Here is a 26,275-nt window from a genome sequence, read left to right as displayed (position 1 = left end):
GCTCTAGCACCCTCCTCAGAGGGGGCGGGCATCCCGAGGCCACTACGTTTCCGGGTGGACCTTGAGATATGTGCTCGCCGGAGACCGCTGCGCCCTGTAACACCGGAGGCGGCAGGGTTGGCAGAACGGTCCCCTGAGGGCACCGAAGAGAGACGGCACCGTATTTTTCTCCTGCTGTTGAGCAGTCGGTTCGTCGCCCTGTAACGGCGCACCGGCAGGGAACGACCAAACAGACTGCTCTAGCCCCCTCCTCAGAGGGGGCGGGCATCCCGAGGCCACTACGTTTCCGGGTGGACCTTGAGATATGTGCTCGCCGGAGACCGCTGCGCCCTGTAACGCCGGAGGCGGCAGGGTTGGCAGAACGGTCCCCTGAGGGCACCGAAGAGAGACGGGCACCGTGAAAAGAGGTGTTAACCGCTCTGCTTCGGGGGGACTACCCTCATTTGTCCTGAGCCCTCAGACATCAGGACTTTTTCCCAGCAGCCTTCTTGGCGGTAATAACGGTCCGCAGATCCGTTTTACCCCTCGAAGACTGCTGGGTTTGAGAGCGCCCTCCGTGTCCCCGAGATTTTTGTGGGGGAGCACGGGAGGAAACGCTCTGTTTCTGAGTGGCGCGGTGCTCAGCGCTCTTTTTAGAGGAGTGAGGCTGCTCCCGCTCAGCAGCCTCATAGAAAGAACGGCGGGGGAGAAGTTTCTGAAGTGCAGCTGCCTGTTTTGAAGCTTCTTGTGACTTCGCTACAGCAGTATTAACTGCGTCTCCAAATAACCCTTGCGTGGATACTGGTGCATCTAAAAGAACATGTTTTTCTTTGTCCTTTATGTCACTTAAGTTGAGCCACAGATGCCTCTCAGTGGCCACCAGGGCTGCCATAGAGCGGCCGATGGATTTAGCCGTCTCCTTGGTGGCCCTGAGAGACAAATCCGTGGCTCTACGCAGTTCAGACACCGTATCAGCACTAATACCCCCGCCCTCCTCAAAATCACCCAATAACTCAGCCTGGTAAGCCTGCATTATGGACATTGTATGTAAACACGCTGCAGCTTGACCGGCGGCGGCATAAGCTTTATGAACCAGGGAAGAAGTAACTTTTACTGGCTTGGATGGAAGTGCAGGAGCCTTCAGAGAAGATGCCGTTGCTGGAGAGAGATAGCTCGCGAGCGTCTCTTCCACCTTCGGCATCTCCCCATAACCATGCTCTTTATAATTGTGAATGGATGAATAGTGTGATGTTTGTGCAGTATACACTCGATATGACACTGGTTTCGCCCACGATCTCGACACCTCGGTGTGGAGATCGGGGAAAAACGGCAGGCTCCTGCGCTGGGGCTGCGCACGAGATGGCAGGAAGCGTTCGTCGAGCTTACTTTTCGAACGAACGTCCTGCCTATCTTCTGGCCACTCAATAGACAGTCTGTCAACAGCTCTAGTAATGACATCGAGCAGTTCCTCAAACGCATGAGACTGAGGTGGCGAATCCTCAGACTCAGCTACAATACTCACAACATCCAACTCCTCAGAGCTGGATAGTTGCAGTACTGGTACCTCTATCGGGGGGGAAGAAACCGCAGCGCGTGCTTCCACACCCTGATAAGAGGCACTGGATCTATCAGACGGATGCTGAGATAAGGCAGAGCCCGTCTCAACATCCACTGATAAATCCATCTGTGAACCCCAGGTCTGAGATCGACGCCGTGCCTCGGCAGCGGCGGGACCCGAGCCCTGGGGAGCGTGGTCGGGATTGAACCGAGCCAAGCGGGATCGGAGCGTACGCAATGGAAGCGCACAGCAATGCACACAGTCACCACCCTCGAGTGCTGACTGGGCATGCTCCTCTCCCAAACAAACAACACAAAGAGTGTGTGTGTCACCTCCCGTTAAATAACGCGGGCAGGGATGGACACACACTCTAAACTGCTGCTCGCTCGCCATACTGAATATATATATATATGATATAGACAGACAACACCAAATATACAGACAGATTTCACACAGAGCGCAACTGAAGACTCAGAAAGCTTTCGTTTTCTGTTTCGGGCCGGCTTTTATAGCTTCCTGGTACGTGACGTCACCCGCCTCTGACGCCCCGCCACACCATTGGACTGATCAGACGTCAAGACGTCATCACGCAAAGCGTTCCCATAGCGTCAAACTCGACGCAACGCGAGTTCCCTTGAAAGGGAACCCAATTCTTAAAAACATGATAAAAGTATGGAGTGATGTGAAGACACTTTTGAAAGATTCACACTGTCTGTCTCAATTTAGTCCATTATGGGGCAAACAATTTTTTTCCACCAGGCAGGGCAGGCGCAACATTTAAGTTATGGAAAACCAAGGGACTGAGAATGGTTCAAGATGTGTATTTGCCAGAATCTGACATACTTATGACCTTCCAAGAATTACAAGATAAATTTCACTTAGATAAAAAACATTTCTTTAAATATCTCCAACTCAGGAGTTTTATAAGAACAAGTCAAGTCAAGTCAAGTCAAGTGTATTTATATAGCGCTTTTCACAATACAGATTGCATCAAAGCAGCTTCACAGCATTAAACCAAAATAACACAACAAGGTTGTTTCTAGTGTAAATTTATTGATTGATAAAATTAAATTAATATCCCCAAAATATCCCCAACTGAGCAAGCCAAAGGCAACAGTGGCAAGGAACCGAAAACTCCATCAAGTGACCTAATGGTGTCCTAAAACTCCATCAGGTGACCCAATGGAGAAAAAAAACCTTGGGAGAACCCAGGCTCAGTCGGGGGCCAGTTCTCCTCTGGCATTTATGAACTAGAGGCCAGATTGTAGTTTGAACAGTAAGATTTAAAATGTTATATAAATGCCTGGCTGAAGAGATGCGTCTTTAATCTAGTTTTAAACTGGGAGAGCGAGTCTGAGCAACGAACAGTATCAGGAAGGCTATTCCAGAGTTTCGGAGCTAAATGTGAAAATGCTCTCCCTCCTTTGGTGGATCTGGATATCCTAGGTATGACCAAAAGCCTCGAATTTAGTGATCTTAAAGAGCGCGATGGATTATAGGGCGATAGAAGATCCGTTAAATAGACTGGAGCTAAGCCGTTTAGGGCTTTATAAGTCAGTAGCAATACCTTGTAATTGATACGGAACTTTATAGGTAACCAATGCAGTGATGATAAAATCGGTGTTATATGATCATATTTTCTTGATCTAGTAAGAACTCTAGCGGCTGCATTTTGGACTAACTGTAGCTTGTTTATTGAGGATGCAGGACAACCAGCTAATAAAGCATTACAGTAATCTAGTCTCGAGGTCATGAATGCATGAACTAACTTTTCTGCATCGGAAACTGATAGCATATTACGTAGCTTAGCAATGTTTCTAAGGTGGAAAAAGGCAGTTCTTGTAACATATGAAATATGATTTTCAAAAGACAGGTTGCAATCGAGTATAACACCCAGGTCTTTTACTGTAGAGGATAAAGTAACAGGACATCCTACGATGTTAAAATTGTATTGTGAGAGGTTTTGTGGGCGGTTTTTTGAACCGATAAGTATTACCTCTGTCTTGTCTGGATTTAATAAAAGAAAATTACGCGTCATCCAATCTTTGATATCTTTAACACATTCTGTCAATTTGGATAATTTAGCGTTTTCATCCGGCCGTGATGAAATATATATTTGAGTGTCATCAGCATAACAATGGAAACTAATTCCATGTTTCCTTATAATATTTCCAAGTGGCATCAAATATATTGAGAATAACAGAGGGCCTAACACAGATCCCTGCGGCACTCCATAGTTTACTGGAGTTATGATCGATTTTTCTCCATTTAAAGAGACAAAATGGTAGCGGTCAGATAGGTATGATTTGAACCAGCTTAATGCTTGTCCTTGAACACCAGTATAATTTTGTAGTCGATCTAAGAGTATTGTGTGATCTATAGTATCGAACGCAGCACTTAGATCAAGTAAAACTAGTATTGAGATACAGCCTTGGTCAGAAGCTAAAAGTAAATCATTTGTGATTTTAACGAGCGCAGTTTCAGTACTGTGATGCGGTCTGAATCCAGACTGAAACTTTTCATAGATATCATTTTCTTGTAAGAAAGAGCCCAGTTGAGCGGACACCACTTTTTCTAATATTTTAGACATAAATGGAAGATTTGAAATGGGTCTATAATTTGCTAGATTATTAAGATCTAATTGTGGTTTCTTAATGAGAGGTTTTATAACTGCCAGTTTAAATGTTCTAGGAACATGACCTAAAGATAAAGATGAGTTAATAATATTGAGGAGAGGCTCTTCCACTACAGGTAACACTTCTTTCAGTAATTTAGTTGGTATAGGATCTAATAAACATGTTGTTGTTTTAGATGAAGTGATAAGTTTATTTAACTCTTTTTGTTCTATAGTTGTAAAGCATTGTAATTGTTCTTGCGGGGTGATAATTGAGGCTGAATTATAAGGCGCGATTGAAGATTGAAAGTTTACAATTGTGGTTCTGATGCTTTCTATTTTCTCAGTGAAGAAGTTCATGAAATCATTACTACTGAACTGTAACGGGATATTTTGTTCGGGTGACTTCTGTTTATTTGTTAGTCTAGCCACGGTGTTAAATAAAAACCTAGGATTATTTTGATTATTTTCTATTAGTTTGCGGAGGTGCTCAGCCCTGGCCGCTTTTAGGGCCTTTTTATAACGTGACATACTGTCTTTCCACGCGATTCTAAAGACCTCTAAATTAGTTTTTTTCCATTTACGCTCTAAATTACGGGTTTCTCTCTTTAGAACATGCGTAGTATTGTTGTACCATGGTGCTTTAATTTTCTCTCTGACCTTTTTTAATTTAATAGGTGCAACAACATCCAATGTTCTAGAGAGAATGGTGCTCATAGTGCTAGTTAGTTCTTCTAGTTCATCTGTTTGTTTGGGTTCAGGCAGCAGATGAGACAGATTAGATAAGCAATTTGAGAAATTATCTATGGTGGATGGAAGGATTGTTCTGCCTGGTTGATAACGCGGCGCCGCATGACATATTACAGCAGTACGTAATATGCAAGTTACCATGTAATGGTCAGTGACATCATCACTTTGTGGAATGATATCTATATCAGTTGGATCGGTTCCATATGATATAATTAAATCGAGTGTATGATTAAGACGATGAGTTGGTCCGGTGACGTTTTGCTTGACCCCAAAGGAGTTTAATAAATCTGTAAACGCAGCCCCTAACGCATCATTTGGATTGTCTACATGTATGTTAAAATCTCCAACAATTAATGCTTTATCGACATTGACTAATAGGTCTGAGAGAAAATCTGCAAACTCTTTTAGGAAATCAGCGTAAGGCCCAGGCGGTCTATATACGGTAGCCAAGGCTAGAGATAATAGGGATGTTTTTCTAACATCTAAGAGCGTAACATTTAGTACAAGTACTTCAAACGAAATAAACTTATAACCCGTTTTCTGAGTAACATTGAGAATATCTCTATAGATTGTTGCAACACCGCCGCCACGACCAATCAGACGGGGCTTGTGCTTATAGGAGTATCCAGATGGAGTAGACTCATTTAGACCGAAATAATCATTTGGTTTAAGCCAGGTTTCAGTAAGGCAAAGTACATCGAAGCTATTATCTGTGACTATTTCATTTACAATAACTGCCTTAGGTGCGAGTGATCTAATGTTTAGAAGACCTAGCTTTAAAAATTGTTTTTGTTTACTAATAGCAACATTTTCTGGTTTAATAACAATTAGATTGTTCCTAGATCCTGCAGTAGATTTATTATTTGGTCTCACTAAACGAGGAATAGACACAGTTTCTATGCAATGTTCAACACTAGTATTTATATCAGTTAAATTGGTGCAGCAGAGACTATGATTTGGACTTTTGGTTACTAGTCAAAAGGTATTTAACATTTTGGAGATGTTATCTGACAAAAGATCTGCTCTGAATCTGCTTGGGTGTAAGCCATCAGCACGGAAAAGCCTAGGACGCTCCCAAAACAGATTCCAATTATTTAGAAAGAGCAGTTTCTGCTCACTGCACCATGACATTAACCATTCATTTAGCGCGAACAATCTACTAAACTTTTCATGTCCTAGTCGGTACGTGGGAAGCGGTCCTGACACAATAATCGTTGTTTCGGGCGATGTACTGCGTACCGTATCGATCAGATTCCTGAAGTCTTTTTTCAGAATCTCCGTCTGACGCAGCCTGATGTCGTTCACTCCCGCGTGCAGGACCACAGTTCCGACGCGCTCGTCATCGTTCAGAATCTCGGGAACGCGAGCAGCGATTTCAGAAACAAGAGCACCAGGAAAGCAGTGACTGTGCACCTTACTTTTACCTAACGTAGCATGTACGTGCCGAACGATGGAATCGCCGATGATCAAAGCATCGCGTTCTGTTTCGCGGAGAGGGGAGAAGCGGTTCTGTGTGGATAGCTCGAAAACCGGGAGGGTCGGAGAGAGTTTTGGTCTGGGCCTGACTCGCGTCTTCCGCTGCGGAACCACCCAGGCTTCGTGGTGGCGTGTTGGAGCCGGAGTGAACGAGACCATGGCTGATCGCGACCTCGGCGCTCGGGACCGATGTTGAGAAATGCACGGAGTAGACGAGGTCGGAGTCAGCAGGTTAGTAACGTTAGTCACTGATTTGTGTGCATCGGCGCGTGATGTTTCAAGAGCCAAACGCCGGTCTATCAGCTCGGCCTGTCTTACTAAAAGGTCGTGGATCGCGATAGTCGGTGTTACCGGTGTTACACGGTGTTCAGTCGCAACACCGGTTTCATCACTTGCCCACCGCAGCACCGCAAAAAAATTTTTTTAAAGCAATTACGCAGTATCCATATTTTCTGTCACCAGTTGACTAGCATTGTATGATCATGCTCAACCATTCAAGCGTGACAAAACAAGAGACCGCGCTGTAAGTCCTGCCTATTACACACGCACACATACATACACACACACACACACACGAAAAAGACGCGCGTCAGTATCGAGTTCTTTTCGCCCTTGAACAAGGATTGGTATATCGGTAGCCTAATAATCATGAATGCACTCTCTTGTGTGCATGAATGAATCTTTTAACACATCTCCGGCGAACTTTTCACGCAAAAGAAAAACTCATAAATCGCAGTGAAATTCATGTGGCGTTTCCTGTTGGAACGAGGTTGTTCGTTAAATTCACACGAGCTCTAAACGAATGCGAGACTGCTGCGATTAGTCAAAATTTATTAATGAAACAAAATCAGAGGGAATAGTTTCTTTAATGTATTTTTTTCACCGGTTGGCCGGTCACACGCTTTCATAGTTTTCAGTTAGGCTAGTGCGGAGATTCCGGGTTTCCCGATAACGATGTATCTAAGCTCTTAAGTGCGTTCTCTATGTGCAAGGTTACGCTCGTCACACGCCGCAATTCCACGCGCGTTTCCAACGCTATCTCACGACCAATTCGTACGAATTCGTACGAATGATAAAAAGTTGGCTAATTCGTACTAATTCGTACGACCTAACTCGTACGAATTTGTACGATTTGTCTAAACCCACGTGATGGGTAGGTTTAGGGGCGGGGTCAGGGGTAGGTCATTCGTATGAATTCATACGAATTGGCCAATTCGTAAAATATGTACGATTTTGCAAAAATCGTACTAATTCGTACGAGTCAGGTCGTATGAATTCGTACGAATAAGCCACCTCGTAGAATTTGTACGTTTTCCCGTGAGATCGGGCTCGCGTTTCCCAAAAATGCACTTAACATGAATGCGCGAGAACGCGTTCCTGCTACTTAAGAGTCGCTGTCCATTCCTGAAGTGATGAAATGTAACCTTACATGGTGTATTCTTATTCTTTTTAATAAACGTTTTATGTTTAATATAAGCGTTTGCGTTTTTCAAGAATAATAACGAACCCACCATTCAAACTGTGGTTGAATCCGAAATCGCGCCCTATAGGGCGTTATTGTTCTCAACATGATCTAAAGCAGTGAAAAATAGAGGACACTGACAACGCGCGGAAAAGACAGGACCAAGCAGGTAATATTTAACAAAGTCTCGACTTTCAAATTTGGTCAGTCAAATATAAAATAGGCCTACCGTTTTTTGGCTCTTTAATGTGTTGTGACAGATTGCCTCAGTTAAAGCCAAGCTCAAATCCACCGAAGTTAATCAATAACTCTTCTGACTGCTTTGTCGCACAAAAATGGTGGAATTTGATTGGTCAGATCGCATGTCAATCAAACTCAATACGAATGATGAATTGACGCCATGTAAAAAAAAAAAAAATTACATCACTCTAACACCCCCCACCCCCACGATGAAACCGGTAATACCGGTGTTGTCACAAGTCGATTAACCGGTGGGAGAATATTATCACCGTCACATCTCTACTCCAAAGACAACAACACGTTCAGACGCGACGCATGCGCATTCGTGCAAGTCAAAACAATATATTAACGAAACCCACCACGTCAGACTTGGAAGAATTGTTGTTAAAAGATAATCAAAAGAAAGGCATTATTTCTCAGTTTTATAATCTGATTATGTCTTACGTTCCTGAAAGTTCTCATGATAGATTTAGAGCTTGGAAGGATGATTTGTCATTGCAACTTACAGAGGAAGACTGGAAGGATGCATGCACTTTAGCTCACACAACATCAATAAATACTCGTCTTAAAGTTATTCAATTTAAATGGTTAATGCGAACATATGTGACACCAGTGGAACTCTGTCGATATAATGGAAACATTCCTGATGTGTGTTCAAAGTGTGAACAATGTAGAGGAACACTGGTTCACTGTATGTGGCATTGTACAAAAATTACACTCTTTTGGGAAGAAGTAAGAGACATTATATATTATTTCCAAACAAATAATATTAGAACCAAAATTGTTTTTATTGGGCTTATATCCAGAGAAGCATAACTATACTAAAAATGAATGTACATTTATAGACCTTAGTCTGCTTAACGCCAAAAGATGTATAGCTTTATTTTGGGGAAAAAACATGTAGACCAAGAGGCAATTTATGGTTACGGCAAATGCTGTCTGCTCTGCCACTAGAGAGGATTACATATGTGCTAAAAGGCAAACAGGGACTTTTTGAGAATATCTGGAATACTTTTATTGATTATGTCAAAGATTTGGATTTAACAGAAGACAATGACTGAGATGTGTGGACACTGCAGTTCACTTTTGGACAATAATTTGTATCACCTGATTTGTATAATTCATGTATTTTATTTTATTGTATATTTTTATTTTAAAGATAAGCGATAAATATTTATAGATTGTTGCTTTGTACAGAGATGGCTTTCTGATAGGCATTGTGGTTGTTTGTCTTGTGTTTGTGTATGCACAAAACTTAATAAATATATTCTGGCAAAAAAAAAAAAAAGACAGCGCTCCTGGTTGCATTGGCCTCCATCAAGAGGGTAGGGGATCTGCAGGCATTTTCGGTTGACGAAGCATGCTTGGAATTCGGGCCGGCTAACTCTCACGTGATCCTGAGACCACTTCCTTTCGAGACCAGGTGCTGCCATCGGAGGAGGCAGACCCAGCCTTGGCACTGCTCTGTCCAGTACACGCCCTCCGTGCTTACGTAGACAGAACGCAGTGTTTCAGGACCTCAGACCAGCTCTTTGTCTGTTATGGTGGGTGGCGTCCACTAACCAGTGAGACAACCTTTGCTTGGAGAGAGCCTTTCCCTTCAGCTTTGGCATACCAGCAGCAAAGTCGACTGTGCCCCCTTGGTGTGAAGCCCCACTCCACCCGGAGTGTGGCTTCCTCTTGGGCTCTAGCGCATGGCGCCTCACTAACAGACATCTGCAGAGCTGCAGGCTGGGTGACACCTAACACATTCGCGAGATTCTACAATCTCCGAGTGGAGCCAGTTTCTTCTCATGTACTCGCTTCAACCAGCCGGTACTAGATTCTGCTCAGGTGTCTTCGCTTGCTCGCCATTCCTCTCCACGGACGGGATACGTGCGATTTTTTTCCTCAGGTGAACCTAATAAGCCCTGAGTTTCCTCCAGCACTGTCAACGTCAACGCCAGAGTTATGCCACCGGCAGCTTTCGCGCTTGGCTAGGTGCCTCCATGTGCATGGTTCCCCCTCTGGGCAACCCCCACATGTGTACTTCCACTGTAAGGCTCTCTGAGCATGTGTCTTTCCCTCGGCAAGCCACCTTGCCACCCCTGGGGTTGAAATATTCCACCTGCGGCTGGACACCCCAGTGATACTCTATATACTCCATTTCCACTGAGCTATGCTTCCCAGTGTACCTTGGTATTCCTGTGTTAAGTAGGAGTCCTTCGTCCGTGCCAGTCTCACGACAGGGAGCTCAGACTTACGCAGGGCACTGGAAGACAGCCGAGGTGGCGTGATTAGACTGGCGTAACTCGTAGTGACCACGAAAGGGAACGTCTCGGTTACGTATGTAACCCTCGTTCCCTGAGTAGTTAAGTCTCCCTGCCACTTCCGCTGTACCGCTGGAACGCTTGAGCTCAGTCTCAGCTCCTCAGCGAAGACATATCTGCATGTTGCCAGTGTACTTCCTTATATACCCACGAGGTGGGTAGCAAGTTACGCTATGCAAATTCCGCAGACCCATGGCATTTCATTGCCATTGGCTCATTTTATATACTCGAAGATGATAGGCTTTCTAAGCGAAACCCCATTCGTCGTCACTGACGTAACGTCTCCGTTCCCTACTCAGGGAACGAGGGTTACATACGTAACCGAGAGGTTCCCTGAAGAGGGAACGAGATGCTATGTCACCCTGCCATACTCCCGGTATGCCCGTAATCAACTTGCTTCAGCCTATCTGAAGCTGACGTTGTTTGGTTCAGGTGTGCTTTATAGTTTCCTGGTCGATGACGTCACATGACGTTCTGTCACGCCATTGGACTGGTTTCATACGTGCTTTATGACGCAATCACGCAGAGATGTTCCCACAGCGTTTCGACGCAGTGGTCTCGTTCCCTCTTCAGGGAACTAGGGTTATGTAACCGAGACATTTTCTTTGGTTGTCAACCTACGCTCACTGGAAAAATGTGCCTCTACATACATTTTTGTTAAACTCCAAAAACTTACACATACATGCAATTCACAGCAGTCTCCAGCTAAAATGACCACTGGTGGCAACACCAATCAGTTTTATTTCTTTTCACACAAATTATGAATGATGGGGAAGATTATAGATTAATAAAGATTTATTTTCATGCTGTTCCTTTCACAATTCTATGACCTCAAAACACTTTGTGCATGATTTTCAAACTTATACATTTTGACGTTTGCATCACATATAGATCAATATGTGTTCATTTTTCTGATGTAGTAAACTTGTTCGGTTGCTCAACTGGTACAGCATTGCATTTGTGATTCTTAGTGTTTGGGTATGAATCCTGTGAAACATGAGTCACGATAAAAGAGCTCTCAAGACCTGTAGAACTAACTAAATTGACATGGTTACTTACAGAAAAATGTATTTGTTATCTCACATTTGTTTGGTAACACTATCGATTAGGCTTAAGGTAGAGCTTAGTGGAGGTGTACGTTAATTCCAAACGCAATAGAACATTAACCTGTCAGTGCCATTCACTGGACATTTCCTTTCCGAACTGTCACGATATGTACAACAGCCAGTGTAACAAAACATTGCCAAATTTACATTCATCTATTTCAGATGAAACTGAACGCGCTTTTAGTGACACTCACTGGACATTTCACTTTGAAAGTGTCATGAAATTTGCAAGAAGCACCGTAATATTATATTGCATAAATTACGTCACATGCACGTTTTTCCATGGGTTGATTTGGTTTATTTAGCTTGTATATAAATAGTTGTTGTAGCCTATATTTTTGCCAGCTGTAGTTGTAGTTTGCATTTTAACCTATGCTGTCGCCCAGTAGAGGCTAGCTAGTTTGAAACCAGGTGTTAGTGTATATTTATTGATAATGTTATATTTGCCATAAATTGTTTCCCTTCAATCTCCCCAGCAAAAATAATAATAATAATAATAATAATATTTTTTTCCTTTTTCCAACCATTGAAATATGATTCCATCCTCACAATATCCAAAGCTTGATTTACCAAAACACTCGTCTAGCCATCAAACTTCAGTATTCCATCCACCCAAACCATCCCCCCAAAACCCAGCCTTTGCAAGCATTACAAACCACATGGGATTTCAGTCTCTCTTTAAAGCTTAACGCCTCTGGGAGCCACTCTCTTTTCCATGTGACATTTTTGCATTCCAGGGGAAGATGGCAATGACAATGCCTGTTTTCCCCCCTGTATTTTCTTCCCACTTTTTATCACCTGTGAGGGTTTGCATTACAATTATGTACACAGAGACACAGGAAATGTATGCTTGTAATAGGATAAGAGAAAGACAAGAAATATATACAAATGACATTTAACTGCACATGTGTGATTAAAAAATAATTAAAAATGTTAGTGTTTCCTAGCATCAAATTACGTTTATCACACTTTTTTTTTTCCTTTATTGTTTTAACACATAAAAGCATCACAACAACAATATACAAGTTTTTTAATTAAAAACACATTTACACATGCAACATTAGGGTAAAGACAATGAGCAACTTATTGGATAATTCATTCGGAATGTGTCGTTTACTGTGTTGTGAGAATTAAAAATGCAAGTCACAAATCTTACTGTGATGTTCACAAAAGTTATTTACTGGTTCTCTACCTACCTTTAGGCAGCTTTTTAAACAGTTTCAACCAAAATTAAGTGGAATGCAATCGAACTTTGAGAGACTATACAAACAACCTTAAAACACCTTCTCTCAGTCTTACCAGACTTTTAAAAGTATGCCATGGCAACAAGATAATGTGCCCTGCACTGAAATATGCCACACAAAATCAACACAGCTGAAAATAAAGAAACTGGCTTTTGTTTACTGTTCGTATAGTGTGTCAATTACAAAATATCACATTAATAACAGAGGTCACAACGTGTCCTCTCAAACTGGTTAAGGTGAAAAGAGGTATTCTTAAGATCATTCCAGAGAAATATGGAATATGATGGCAGAGAACAATTACCTTTATGATTATTGCTCCAGATCTAAAGATTTATGTTGTGTTTTAAAGAGGTTTGTGATCCCTTTGGCCAATAGCCCATCGGTTGACATTATTTTCTCCTGTTTGTAATGATTGTCTACTCAGTTCTTTACAAGAATGGTTGCAACTTGCACAGCCAAGACACTGAAACACATTGATAGACACTGAAAAATATACATTATGATGCTGCCAAAATTACAATATTAATTACACAGGAAATAAAATTACAAAGGTGTTTTTTTGTTTGTTTTGTTTTTGTCCCACCCTCTCTCATGCTCTGTCATCCACAGTCTGGGTTTCATTTTGGGTCCCTGTTGCCCTGCAAGTTCCTTTTGTAGTAAGTCTGTGACCACTGCATATGATGTCACTTGGTTCAGAGTCCTAAAAGAACCATCGAAATGCTTCCCCGTTGTTTACCGGTGTTCTCTAGAGAAAACACAAAAGGAAAGTATAGAGAATCAGCCCCACATTAGTTAATGCTTTAAACGTTGCTACATTTCACCCTATCGCTACATTATTCCAAATGTTTACCAGAAAGTCAAAAGTCAAATAAGTCTCTTTGCTTATTAGTTTATTCAATCTGCAACTGACATAAAAGAAGACAATAAATCCTGCATCGTATTAGGTTTTTGTCCTGATGTCTCCTGCTTGAGTATTCATCTGAACAAATACATTTCTTTCTCAAAACAGGGCATACAGTAACAAATACATTTCAAAACTATTACAAAATGACATGTTCAGTGTAGTAATTATGTAATTTACAGTATGTCACACATGTTAATTTTTTTTCCCTTTTTCTTTTCTATTTCATGTCCAGAGAGTGCTGTTTGGTTCTCTTGTAATCTACTGTATGATGTGTCTAATTAAATAAATAAATAAATAAATAAATAAATAAGAAAGCCTTTGAGACAAAATTTTAGCCAGTGGTCTAGGATAATGGACATATAAGCTTAAAAGCTCAAAGCAATGGAGCATTCAACAGATTTTAATAGGCAAAAGAATGTAACATAAATCAAAATAGGTATGAGTGTCAAAAGAACCTTTTTTCAAACAGCATATTCATCTATGTCATCTAAATCAATAATAATCACCACAAATAAATTAAAATGACAAGAAACACAAGAACATCAATAATATAAATAAAATCAGTAAACAGTAAAATAATAAAGTAACCTACACATCTTATTTAAACCTGGGTGCATTGCTGGTAAATTGAGAACTGCATCTATCACTGAAGGCATTCCAGAATTATTGAAACACCACACTTTCCTAAAAACTGCTTGTTTGCACTCAACATTCATGTTCACACTTGACATTCCAGTTTGCACTCAATGCAAAAAAAAAAAAAAAAAAAAAAAACCTACTCTGTGGTTATTCGAGTCTTTGTTGTGCTTAATGAAAAATGACATTTAAACTTTTGACCTCTTACTTTAAGAATAATAAAGATATGGCTAGACCAACACAGATCTTATTCTGAAGGAGCTGAGCTCCCTTAACCTCAAAGTTCCAGTCAGAAAATAAGGAGAACTATTTTTCACGATGAGTAGCAAAAAAGTATTTTAATGAATGTTCTGAATCATAAGGGGTAAAGCAAAAAATCATCCAAAATCCTAGCCCAAGGGTTCAGGACGATGATATCTTCAGTAAGAGCATGAGAGAAACAGAAAGAGACAGGGACAAAGTAGAGTAATTTTCTTCTCACATATAGCCTATGTTGTATAGCTGCCAACCACACAAAAAAAAAAAATCCCAGTGTTGAGATTTTTCTAAAAACGAATAAATAAATAAATAAATAAACTTTTTTTTTTTGAATGAGAAACCACTGAAATAAGTTGTGGTTTATATTCCCCCATTGATCAGTCCCTGGTGGAAATGTGGCTCGCTGTAGACAGTAATGACCCTGATGTGCGTGGCCGGCATGTCTGCGTTTTGTTAAGTCTCGCACTATTGATCTGGTTGAGGCTTCCTGAGTGCTGCTCAAATTCACTTCCAGCCGTCTCTCCTCGCCTCACTGCTGTGACCAGGCACAAAGAGAGCTCAATTAGCACAGCTCGATGACGGCTCTCTCCCGCCTGCGCACTCCATCAAAATCACTCCATCAAGCCACCCAGAGAGAGGGAGGGAGAAGAGAACAGGAGATTGGGGGGTAGTGATACAACGGGGGTACATGCAAGTAACTTTGAGGTTTTATTTCCAATCAAAAGATGTCAGGACAAATACATGGGTATACATGTATATAATCCTGCATTCAAAGCTTAGCCTTTGTCAAGAATACAGAGATTCTATTTGTTCTAAAGTCAGCTAATATTAGTAGGCCTATTTTGTAAAACTGGTCTGATTGGTCCAAAATCAGATAATATCAGAGCTGATCTTTGATTCTCCATTGGAACTTCAGTTTCAGTCTTAATTTAGCAATCTTTATTGGTAACACTTTATAATAACGTTCAGTTGTAAGTCATTTATAAGTGGTTAGTTAATGATTAACTAATCATATACAAAACATGACTATGCGTTTCATAAATGTTTAATAAATTATGTTACATTTGTTTGTATGTTTTGCTCACATCAGGTGCACAGTAAAGACTCCATGTGTTTCAGAGAAGACAGCGGTCTATACCCTCACCACAGTACACACTACAGCAGGGATGGGCAACTTCAGTCCTGGAGGGCCACTGTCCTACAGAGTTTAGCTTCAACCCTAATCAAACACACCTGAACAAGCTAATCAAGGTACTCAGGATTACTAGAAAATTACAGGCAGGTGATTTTTTCAGGGTTGGTGCTAAACTCTGTAGGACAGTGGCCCTCCAGGACCGAAGTTGTCCATCCCTGCTCTACAGTGTTCAACACCTGTTATACTACAGGGTCATTGAATGCTGGAATCTGATTGGTTGACGAACGTTCTAAGGTGTGCATTATTTTCAGGGAAACGCACAGCTAAAGTAGTTCCAGGCAGGTCTTGACCGCATTACAGTTCCATATCACTTCGCGTAGTTAACCATAATAACGGAAAATAGGATACAATTCATAACAAGAAAAAGCATTTAGCCCCATGCGCTTGATCTGCAATTTTCAATGTCTAGCTTCACAATCAATAGAAACATGCAGTTTAATTTTAATAAATAAAATAGGCCTATATAGTCCTATCTATAATCAATAGAAAATTAAACTGAATATAGGCTAAATAAATGGATAGTACTGCAGCAAGGATTTTTATTGCAGATAATACAACAAATAAATAATTATTGATAGGCCTACTTGTTAAAAGGGCTTTGTGTTTCATTTATTTGGCTATAGTCTACTGTCATCTGTCAATAATAAAAAATAAATTAAAAAAAATAATAAAAAAGAATGAACGAATTAATTAAAACGAATTGAATTAATAAATAAATAATAATATTGACGCACATGCTTTTCTGTCTCATTATTGCAACATCTCTCTCTAATAACTGCATTAATAACTGCATAATGAATGTAATTTGATACTTATGACTGATCATGCCCAAACTGTTCAGCGCGTTCAGTCTGTGTTCAAAGTCGGTGTTTAAAATCTGCTGCAGTCGATGAAAACAGTCAGAGAATGTGTCAGCTAGTCGTGTGTCCCCAGCATTAGTCTGCTATCAGTGGCTCAAACCTCCGTTACTAACTCTAAAATGACGTTTTGGAATTAGCAACGGAGGCATGGGATTAGATGCGTAAGAAATTAGTCCTATTATATACAAGAGCATTTTAATGACAAAAACTTTACAAACGTCTTGAAATGCATAATCTGAACAATGTTTCGAGGTGTGGTAATAAGTAGTATAAGCGGAATAATTGACTTCAGGCCGTTGAATTATTTGAAAAATAATGCACACCCGAGGTGTGCATCACTCCGCTTCGCGTCGTGACCGCATTACCTCCTCGGGTGTGCATTATTTTTCTAATAATTCAACGGCCTGTCGTCAATTATTCCTTACTTATAGATGATGTGTAAACGCATGAATAAATCATTTACAACACTTTCTGCATCCCATAATCTAAAGTGTAAACTATTCATCACTTATAAATGTGTTACATATCATTGGTAGATCTTTCTTACCTGTTACAAATGATCTGTACGTGTATTCAAGGCATTTACAACACTTTCTGCACCCTCTAATTGCTACATACATTAAAAAAAAGTAACATAATTTATTAAACATTTATGAAAAGCATATTCATGTTTTGTAAATGATTAGTTAATCATTAACTAATCATTTGTAAATGACTTATAACTGAATCTACAAAACATACATAAAATAATTAACATATCACTTATTAATCATTTATGAACGCATAGTCATGTTTTGTAAATAATTAGTTAATCATTTACTAATCACTTGTAAATGACTTGTAACAGAATTTACAAAACATACATAAAATGTTAGTATATCCCTTGCTTATCATTTATGAATGTTTTGTAAATGATTAGTTCATCATTAACTAACCACTTATAAATGACTCACAACTGACCGATTATAAAGTGTTATCCAACAAGGTTTCATTTGTTACATTAGTTAATGTATTAACCATGAGCAATGCATTTGTTACTGCATTTGTTTTTGTTAGTGTTAGTTAAAAATACTGCTGTTCACAGTTTCTTCATGTTACTTTAGTGCAAGAACTAATGTTAAAAAATACAACTTTGGATTTTAATAATGTATTAGTCAATGTTAAAATTAACATTAACAAAGACTAATGAATTCTGTAGAACGTCTCGGTTACGTATGTAACCCTCGTTCTCTGAGCAGGGAACGGAGACATTACGTCGAGACGACAACGACATAACTCGTAGTGACCACGAAAGGGAAGTGCAGTTCATTATTAGTTCATGTTAAAGGGGCATTCCACCCATAGGAACATTGTTTTTTATTGAAAGTGGGTCATATATGTAGTCGAAATGTAAAATAAATTTTGAATTTGGTGCTTTCGTGACCGAGGAAAGACAAAAAATAACTTCAGGACGCATTTGTATGAAAGACAACAACTCCCATAATGCACCACATTGCACAGCTCGGCAAGCCACTCCCACTAATCCAGAACAGCGCATATCTGCCTATAAGAGAAATCACCCTTCCGTCTACAAGGCTAGCTACCACCAGAACTTGAAATTCATTTCACACAAAATGTCTAGTTAGTTGGCGAACTCATTAGTGCATTACTCCTCGTTTGTATTTCTTTCGAAAAGGTGAATTATTGCATGGTACCGGGATGTTCAGTCAGAACATATGCGGTGCGAAACTAGGATAGTTCACAACACAAACGTCCGTGTCCTCGTCTGATTCAGAGATTTCGTCCAGGAGAAATTGTCATCGTTGAAATTCTTTGCCGCAGACGGACTATATCTCTGTGTTCGTAGTTGCATAGTGAGATCACCGGCGCCACCAGTCCGCCCTAACTCGAGCCAGTCCGGGCTCCTCGTCCGTGGCAGGCAGGTCTTCTGCCTCGGCTGCTCTTCGCTATAATGCGGCTTGTAGAGGTAGCCACAAACACCTGATTCAAGCATCAGACTTCCGAAATCCTCTTCTTCTATATCATATTGTGTACCCTCCGCTATTGTCATAACTTTACATCTGTCTCCACAGCGCCTGTTAGCTTAGCTTCAAACAAGATGGAGGATATTGCTTTCAGTTTCAGAGAGTAAAGTCCCACCCACTGATCTGTAATAGGTCTGTAGCGTGAGCGGGTCCCGCCCCCTGGGAAAGATGAGGAACGAGTGTCTGTAGTCTCAACAGAAATCCCCCCTTCTTACACTTCCTCCGACAATGACGCAAAATGACGATTTTTGCGTCATTGTGGGAGGAAGTGTAAGAGGTAAATAACGGATTTCTCCCGTCTCAGGGGAAAATGAGAGAGTGTTGCACGACCATTCAATAGTATGACTGGGTTTCTAACAATGCTTAGTGCAAATGGGTGGAGTGTCCCTTTAACTAATGTAGCCACTGATAACTGATGTTAACCACTGATGCTAACTAATGAGACCTTATTGTAAAGTGTTACCATTTTTCTTTATAATGTGTGTGTGTGTATGTTTTATTAGGACATTTCCATGGACATAATGATTTTTATACTGAACAATCTGTATATTCGAGGACATAAATTTTGGATATTGCCATCTTTTCTTTTATTACCAGGACGACACACACACACACACACACACACACACACACACACAATAAACATTATAAAGAAAAGTGGCTGTGTTTGGGGGTTTTGGGGATACAGTTAAAAAGGATCTAAAATATATATTTAAAATGCTAAAAATATAACTATATGAATATATTTATTATATTAAGGATTTGGGTAACGCTTTAGATTACAGCCCGGAAAGTACTGCGTAATTAAGATGAATTTACAGTGTAACTTTCGGTAATTATAGAGTACGTATAAAGTACTTGCATGTAAGTATAAGGGAACAATATGTAAAGTTTGGGGAATAAAGGTGTAACAACCAGGAGAATAAAACAAATATTTATACTGTAAGTATTATAGAACTAAGGGGTACTTATTCTACTATTATGACCTTTTTCTAATAATTGTGTTCCAATACATACTGTATAGGCTTTTTAAAAATTACAGGGCACATATCTATGCATTTATACAGCTGTTGTTTTTTTTCTTTGTTTTTTTATAGCAAAAGTGTGGATGTTTAAGTTTGGGCTTACATGTTTCAAGGCAAGTAAAGCTAAAACTATTGCATTTTTTTTACTGGGAAATATACTCTTGTTCCATGTAGTTACAGGGTAAGTGTGACATTGCGGGCCGTAAATGAAAGTGGTGCTTGTTACCATCTTGTTCCATGAAGTTACAGGTTAAGTACAATAAAAATACATGCACAGATCTAATATCACTGATTCAAAAACCTTTATTTGAAAAACAACTTATTACAGTTGGTCTGAAGCAATAGAAATTAAGAAACCGTTAACATCATGCTGACTCATAAGTTTAAAAAGTTTATTATAAAATATTATAATTTTTCTTACAAACACCCATCGTTTCACTTCAGAAGACACTGATCCATCCATTGGGGTCGTATGGATTACTACAGTTATTAAGTGTGCTTGCTGAAAGCAACGGTCAGTACCGGTGTAAGTTGCTCGCGAAGATGACATCACGAGTCCATGTCATTCGTCCGCCATATTGGATTGAACAGAAAGCGAAACTAAATTTTCACAGGTCACAAATTTGGTCCGAACTTCACGAAACTGGACGTACATGATCCTTGGACTAAGCCTCACAAAAGTTACTAGAAGGATTTTTGATTTTTGGAAGCGTTTGCCCGTCACAGCCAAACGAAATCAGCGGCGTAGTCGCCAAACAGGAAGTTGTCCATATCTCAGGAACTCTGTCACGTATTGAAACCAAACTTTGTACATTAACTCGGGACTCCAATGTGAGGAAGCACAAGATCTGATTTAAAAAAAAAATAATTTATTTCAGGCTAATAGACAAACCCATTTACCTATGTCTATGCAAGAGTTTCACCTCACACTTTTAATGTTAATGCATTTAGACAGTAGGTGGCACTGTTGTATTACATTTGACAGAGCTGCCAAGTCAGTGTATATACTGCATTCGTTTTTACTAGGTTTGTCTTAATAAATGCAGGCATGAATTTCGTTTTTTGCATTGGTCTAATTTAATCATCTTCATTTATTAATATATACAGATTTGTATGCATGAATTGTGCATTTCCAGTTCTCAAAGCAGTTAATAACAAAAAAAAACAAAAAAAAACTTTATACAAAATACATCATGCTCTTCTTCGCTAACCGAACAAACAATTCATTGTCTATGGCTGTGTTTGTGCGCACGGGAAATATGCTGCGCATAACAATAGAAAACAAAGAGAAACGCGCAGTCACATGCTCAAACAATCAACAACGTCGCTCTAGAGGTGCGTTCCATTTGACCGTAAGTGGACTGCGAAGTGGACTTCACAGGGTTTTCCGCCATCTTAAGTTAGATTCTAATCTGAAGGGAGCGAACATGTTCAGTTTGAAGGGCACTGCGCACGGCATAGGGAATAAGGGAACATCGATACATCACTTCACAGGAAGTGGAGAGCGATGATCACCCAACTGTCATTTCGCGCACCACGTCATCACCAGTCAGAACGGTCATAACTAACGATGGAGGAGTTTACGTATGTGTGTAAGTATTCATACATTTCGCCATTGTTATACAAATGACAGTATTTTTAACGGTTATTTTTGTGAATATTACATATACTATTTTTGATGATTATAATTTACCTCAGTGAATGCAGCCAGCTTAGCTAGTTTGTGAAGTAAAGTGATTTTATTTTAGGTAGTTGTAAAATAGTGCAATATAATTGTAAATATATAATATAATAATACAAATTAAAATATGAATTTAGTCCTATATATATTTATGTTATATCATAATCTGCGCGACTCCGTCATTGACTTTCTTTGATGACATTTGCAGGGCGTTTCAAATGAGCGGTTATTGTCAGTGAAGTCCACTTCAACTGATATACCGTGCTCAGGGAGTAGGGGAGCAGTGAACACTGCCCTGTCGAATAGAACGCACATTAGATGTGTAAAAACAAGTGGAAAGCGCGAGCGCGCCGCTGTCTCCTTTCCACAAGCGCTTGTTCTCCTATGGCGTCTGTCGTTGCTATGCAACCATGAACTGCGCTCTCCATGATGACAAGAGCTGTGTCTGAAATCGCTCCCTATCCACTATATAGTGCACTATTTAGGGTGTCGGCCATTTTGTAGTGGTGTCCGAATTCTGAGTGAACGACATCATTCCCTACATTCTTCACTACTTTTACCCACAATCCTCTCTGAATTCGAGTGTACATACGATGTACACTTGCTGAGAGCGCGAATGAAAAATAAACAAAAATGTCACCATGGCAACGGTGCACGCCAGTTAGAAAACAATCATTTATAAGACCAGACGCCTGGTTATTTATTTATATACCGTTATATCTATATTTGAATAAACAAATGTGTTGTGTAGTGTTTTGTTTTCTTTTATTTTCACATATAAATGTAAAAAGTAAATAAATATGACAAGCAAGTGTTTTTATTATCTTTTTTTTTTTAATCAAATAACGCAATAAACATGAAAAATACATACATACAATTGTTACATACAATTCATACAGCCAAAAAAAGGAAATATTAAAGATGGGTAGGTAATGTTTATGACAAATTGTCCGAGTTCTCTGGCGCGTGATAATTATGTCAGCGTCCGAATTCTTTGCTGATGTAGTGCACTCAACTGCCATTCACTATGTAGGGATTAGTGAATGAGTGAACGAGTGAGCGGTTTCAGACACAGCTAAGGAAGTATCAGCAAAAGATTAATAGATTTCTAGCCCTTGCATTAGCTTTACTACTAGATATATTTATGGAGATGAAAAATAATAAGGCGCCCTGTACAGCTATGATCAGCTGTTCGGCCGAGCATTCAATGTTGTTACGCTGCAAGCTGATGGTTCGTTCCTGCCGCGCTCTATCACTCGCACACCATAAAGAGCAAATTGTTTTTTAATGTTTCAATTTCGTGATTAAAATGACATAATTTGGAAGCGGATAATTTCTTCACAAACAGCTCATTATGACTCAATGTTAGAATGCTACACCTACACTCGATAGTGTGAATAAGATCAGCGCAACGCAGACCACTGCATTGACAGCGTGAAACATATGATCTGTCTACGGCCAGGGCTAAGCGGAAGACAGAAAATGCCGGTCCAGCACTGATTGAGGAATTAAATTCGAAAATAAAAGACAGTTTGACATCTTTTTTCTCACATTTTTTCTCGCATCTCGCATCTATCCACCCGAGCAAGCACACTTTGCAGTTCCTCCGGAAATGCATTTTTCTAGTTATTAAATATTACTGTATAAATGCATAGATATGTAACCTGTAATTTTTAAAAAGCCAATATAGTATGTATTGGTACATCATTATTACAAAAAGGTACGCAGTTATGTCAAAGAGTATAGAAGTACCAAGAGGCGAAACTCAATAGAACGTTCCATTGCAACAAACGCACCCATGCGCAGAGCTGCAGGTCCGCCATCTTGGACTGAACACAACACAGCTGTCATAGAATTGAACGATACCGGTTCAAATTCAAAAGCGGTTAAATGAACAAAATAGTTATTTCTAGTTTTTAATATCTCTATAGCAGACATCCCATGTCTCCCGGAAGTTCCGGGAGTCTCCCGCATATTGATAGCGGCTCCCTGATGCCCACAAATTAGCTAAAATCTCCCGGAATCTAGAGCGAGCGAGCAAGAGCGCGCAGCTCCAAACCGTGTAACGTTAGAGCACACGGCAGAAAGGGTGAGGGAGCAAGATATCAACATATCAACCTAAAATGTGGAACACAACTTGTTCAGATTTTTTGCTTTCATTTTCTTGCAATTCTAGAGTAAAATATATTTTGTAATATATATATTTTATATAAAATATAAATAATTATATTTTTAAATTTGTACATTTTAATAAACTTTTATAATCTGACAAATGTCTTCTTTAAAACAAGACCAACCATAGGTCTATATTCCAAAGCATTCTTGAATTACAACCATTTAAGTTTGGATAGTGATTTCATGTTTATGCGAAAAAAAGGTGACAGTTAAAGGGTTAATTTAGTGATAACAATGAATTAATAAAGTGGTCATTTGCCAGGTTAGGTGTTCATATATCTCATATATCTCTGTATGCGAAAAAGCCCATTTCGAGTCTTGACAATTTCGACCAAATACATAACATTAGCAAACTGTTACTGCGGTTATGGGATAGCTTACATTAACGTTACAGCACCTGTTATCGTTGACGTTAGCTCACTTTAAAGCTAATAAAAACCTTTTCTACTTTACCTCTCTGGATCTTTGGGGAATCTATGAAATGCTAGTTGATTGGTTGTACACTGGTAGTTGTTGCAGTTGATGGCAGAACACTGTTTTCTTTGTTTCCAATTATTTCCAGACATAATGTTAATGCTGTATACGGTAGTTGTGCTAACGGTAAAGCCGTTGGTTCAGTCCAAAATGGCGGCCGCGCTACCGAAGCGCCACCTAGTGGCTGTTGTCAAAACTGCAACGGAGTTTCGCCTCTTGGTACTTCTATACTCTTTGGTTATGTTCTTGCTAAATTGCTCCCAAATGTAAAATTGTTGTATCATAATAGTAGAATAAGTACCCCTTCTCTAATGCCTCGTTTCCACTGAGCAGTACGGTACGGTACGGGACAGTACGGTACGGTTCGGGTCTGTTAACCATGATCTGGCTAGCGTTTCCACTGCCAACAGTACCCTTACTTGATAGGCGTGGTGTTTCGATCGACGTCATTTTCGCGCGAAGAAGAACATAGTAAACTACAATGGATGACATACAGCAGATCTTGTTCTTGCTTCTCAACATGTTTGTCACAAGAAGACAAGCGCCGACATCAGGCTTTTCTCAATATCAAGTACGCAAAGTTTGTACTTGCCATGTGCCATGTACTACATGGTACAGCGCGTTCTTAAAAGCGTCACTCAGCTCGCTCTGCTACTCCGGTTATCTCTGTTAACTTACTCTGTATGTACATTTTAAGCAACAATAAAACGAAATATGTTTTAAAACACCACTCTGCCTCTTTTCGTTTTCATTTAAATAAATTAAACATTATAGGGACACAAATGTGGTTCATGCGCAACGCATATTGATTATTCACTGCACGTTATACGTTATTCTATTTATAACAAAACGAAATTTAAAACAAAACCCTAACGTTACCTCTTTTCGTTTAAAAAAATAAATAAAATAAACATATTCCAGGCAATATATGCATTTGTACAAATGTTGCAATAAACATCAGTGATAATCTTTTAATAAAAATGACAAGAAACCATATTTATTTTTGTAAAATTTCAGTAAAGTAAAGTACAAAGCTATACAATAAGAAATAAAGTAAACAATTCAGTCAAATATCCAAATGCAGCGCTCTATAACGTTAGTCTAACATTACAAGTAAAGTTAAACACAAATAACGTTAACTAAACTTATCCCTCAGCCAAAACGATTGACAGGGAACTCATTATATATTCACGGGACCAAAGATCGCCCGTTAGGTCTACACAAAACGAATTATATCTTATGTTTAACCACTACCGTCGGAGTCAGCGACGAACGCCGAGGACTAGCCGAGGAAAGGCTCATCCAGCCGGGAAACATGAGCACCGAGCGCCCGCTGAACGCATGGATCTCACAACCGGGGAAAAAAATAATCATCTTTATAAATAAACCACAGATTTGAGCTTTAAACAACTACATTCTCGCCTGAAAAACTCTTAAAATTACATTTCGTGATACAGTAACAGTAGTATTATATTAAACTTTATATTAAAAAATGGCGCTTCTTATGTTGTCATTCCTCTTGTAGCACGCGCAAGTGACGATTCTCTGTCAACCAATCAACGTCCTGCAGTGAGTCTAGCTCCACCTTTTAGTACCGTTCCACTGTGCTAGGTACCCCAATGGAAGGGTACCTAAAAAGTGGTACGGTACGGTTCGGCATTTTGGTACCATTCACAACTTTTGATAGTGGAAACGCAAATAAATGCGTACCGTTCCGTACCGTACCGTACCGTACCGCTCAGTGGAAACGAGCCATAAGGGAACAATATGCAAAATTTGGGGAATAAAGGGGTAACAACCAGGAGAATAAAAAATTATTTATACTGTAAGTATTACTTGCATGTAAGTACTTTATAGGTACACTATAATTACCGAAAGTTACACTGTAAAATCGCTTTAATTCTATTATTCCTCTATTCTTACCAATAATCAGCATGGATGTATTTATGTGATTGAGATGTACTGAATAAAGAATACAGTCCTATGTCCTGCTCACAAAAGGAAGACACATCAGAGCCAAAATCAGGCAGGCTGAATGAAAGAGAGTTCTGGATGCAGTGGGGGTCCTAACAGCCATTGACACTGATTGGGGATGGCAGGTGCAGTTAATGACATGGGCCGTGTATGTCCTGCTCTGATTGAGGTGAGAGAGAGTAGAAGGAAAGAGAGGAGAGATGAGTGCTGACTCATAATCAAACCCTAATCAAATGGCAAAAAAAACACATATATGCACTGAAACACATGCAAATTTTTTCTCTGTCTCACGCACACAAACAGACATACACGCATCCTATCCAATCCCATC

At 39.9% G+C, this 26,275-nt stretch overlaps 1 protein-coding gene across 1 annotated transcript in view; it reads right to left on the bottom strand.

Annotated features, from left to right (window-relative positions):
- Positions 1-12,399: 12,399 nt before the first annotated feature.
- cxxc4 (CXXC finger 4) overlaps positions 12,400-26,275 on the bottom strand; it is a 46,442-nt gene continuing 32,566 nt past the window's right edge. Inside the window, exon 3 of the mRNA XM_084096590.1 lies at positions 12,400-13,483. Within this exon, the coding sequence (XP_083952716.1) occupies positions 13,439-13,483 (45 nt within the window). The 3' untranslated portion in view covers positions 12,400-13,438. The remainder of the gene's footprint in view (positions 13,484-26,275) is intronic.

This window comes from Abramis brama (assembly GCF_963993115.1).
Source record: "Abramis brama genome assembly, chromosome: 2".
Lineage (NCBI taxonomy): Eukaryota > Metazoa > Chordata > Actinopteri > Cypriniformes > Leuciscidae > Abramis > Abramis brama.
Note: the sequence above shows the minus strand (reverse complement) of the source record. Positions and strands in the feature narration are given on the sequence as shown.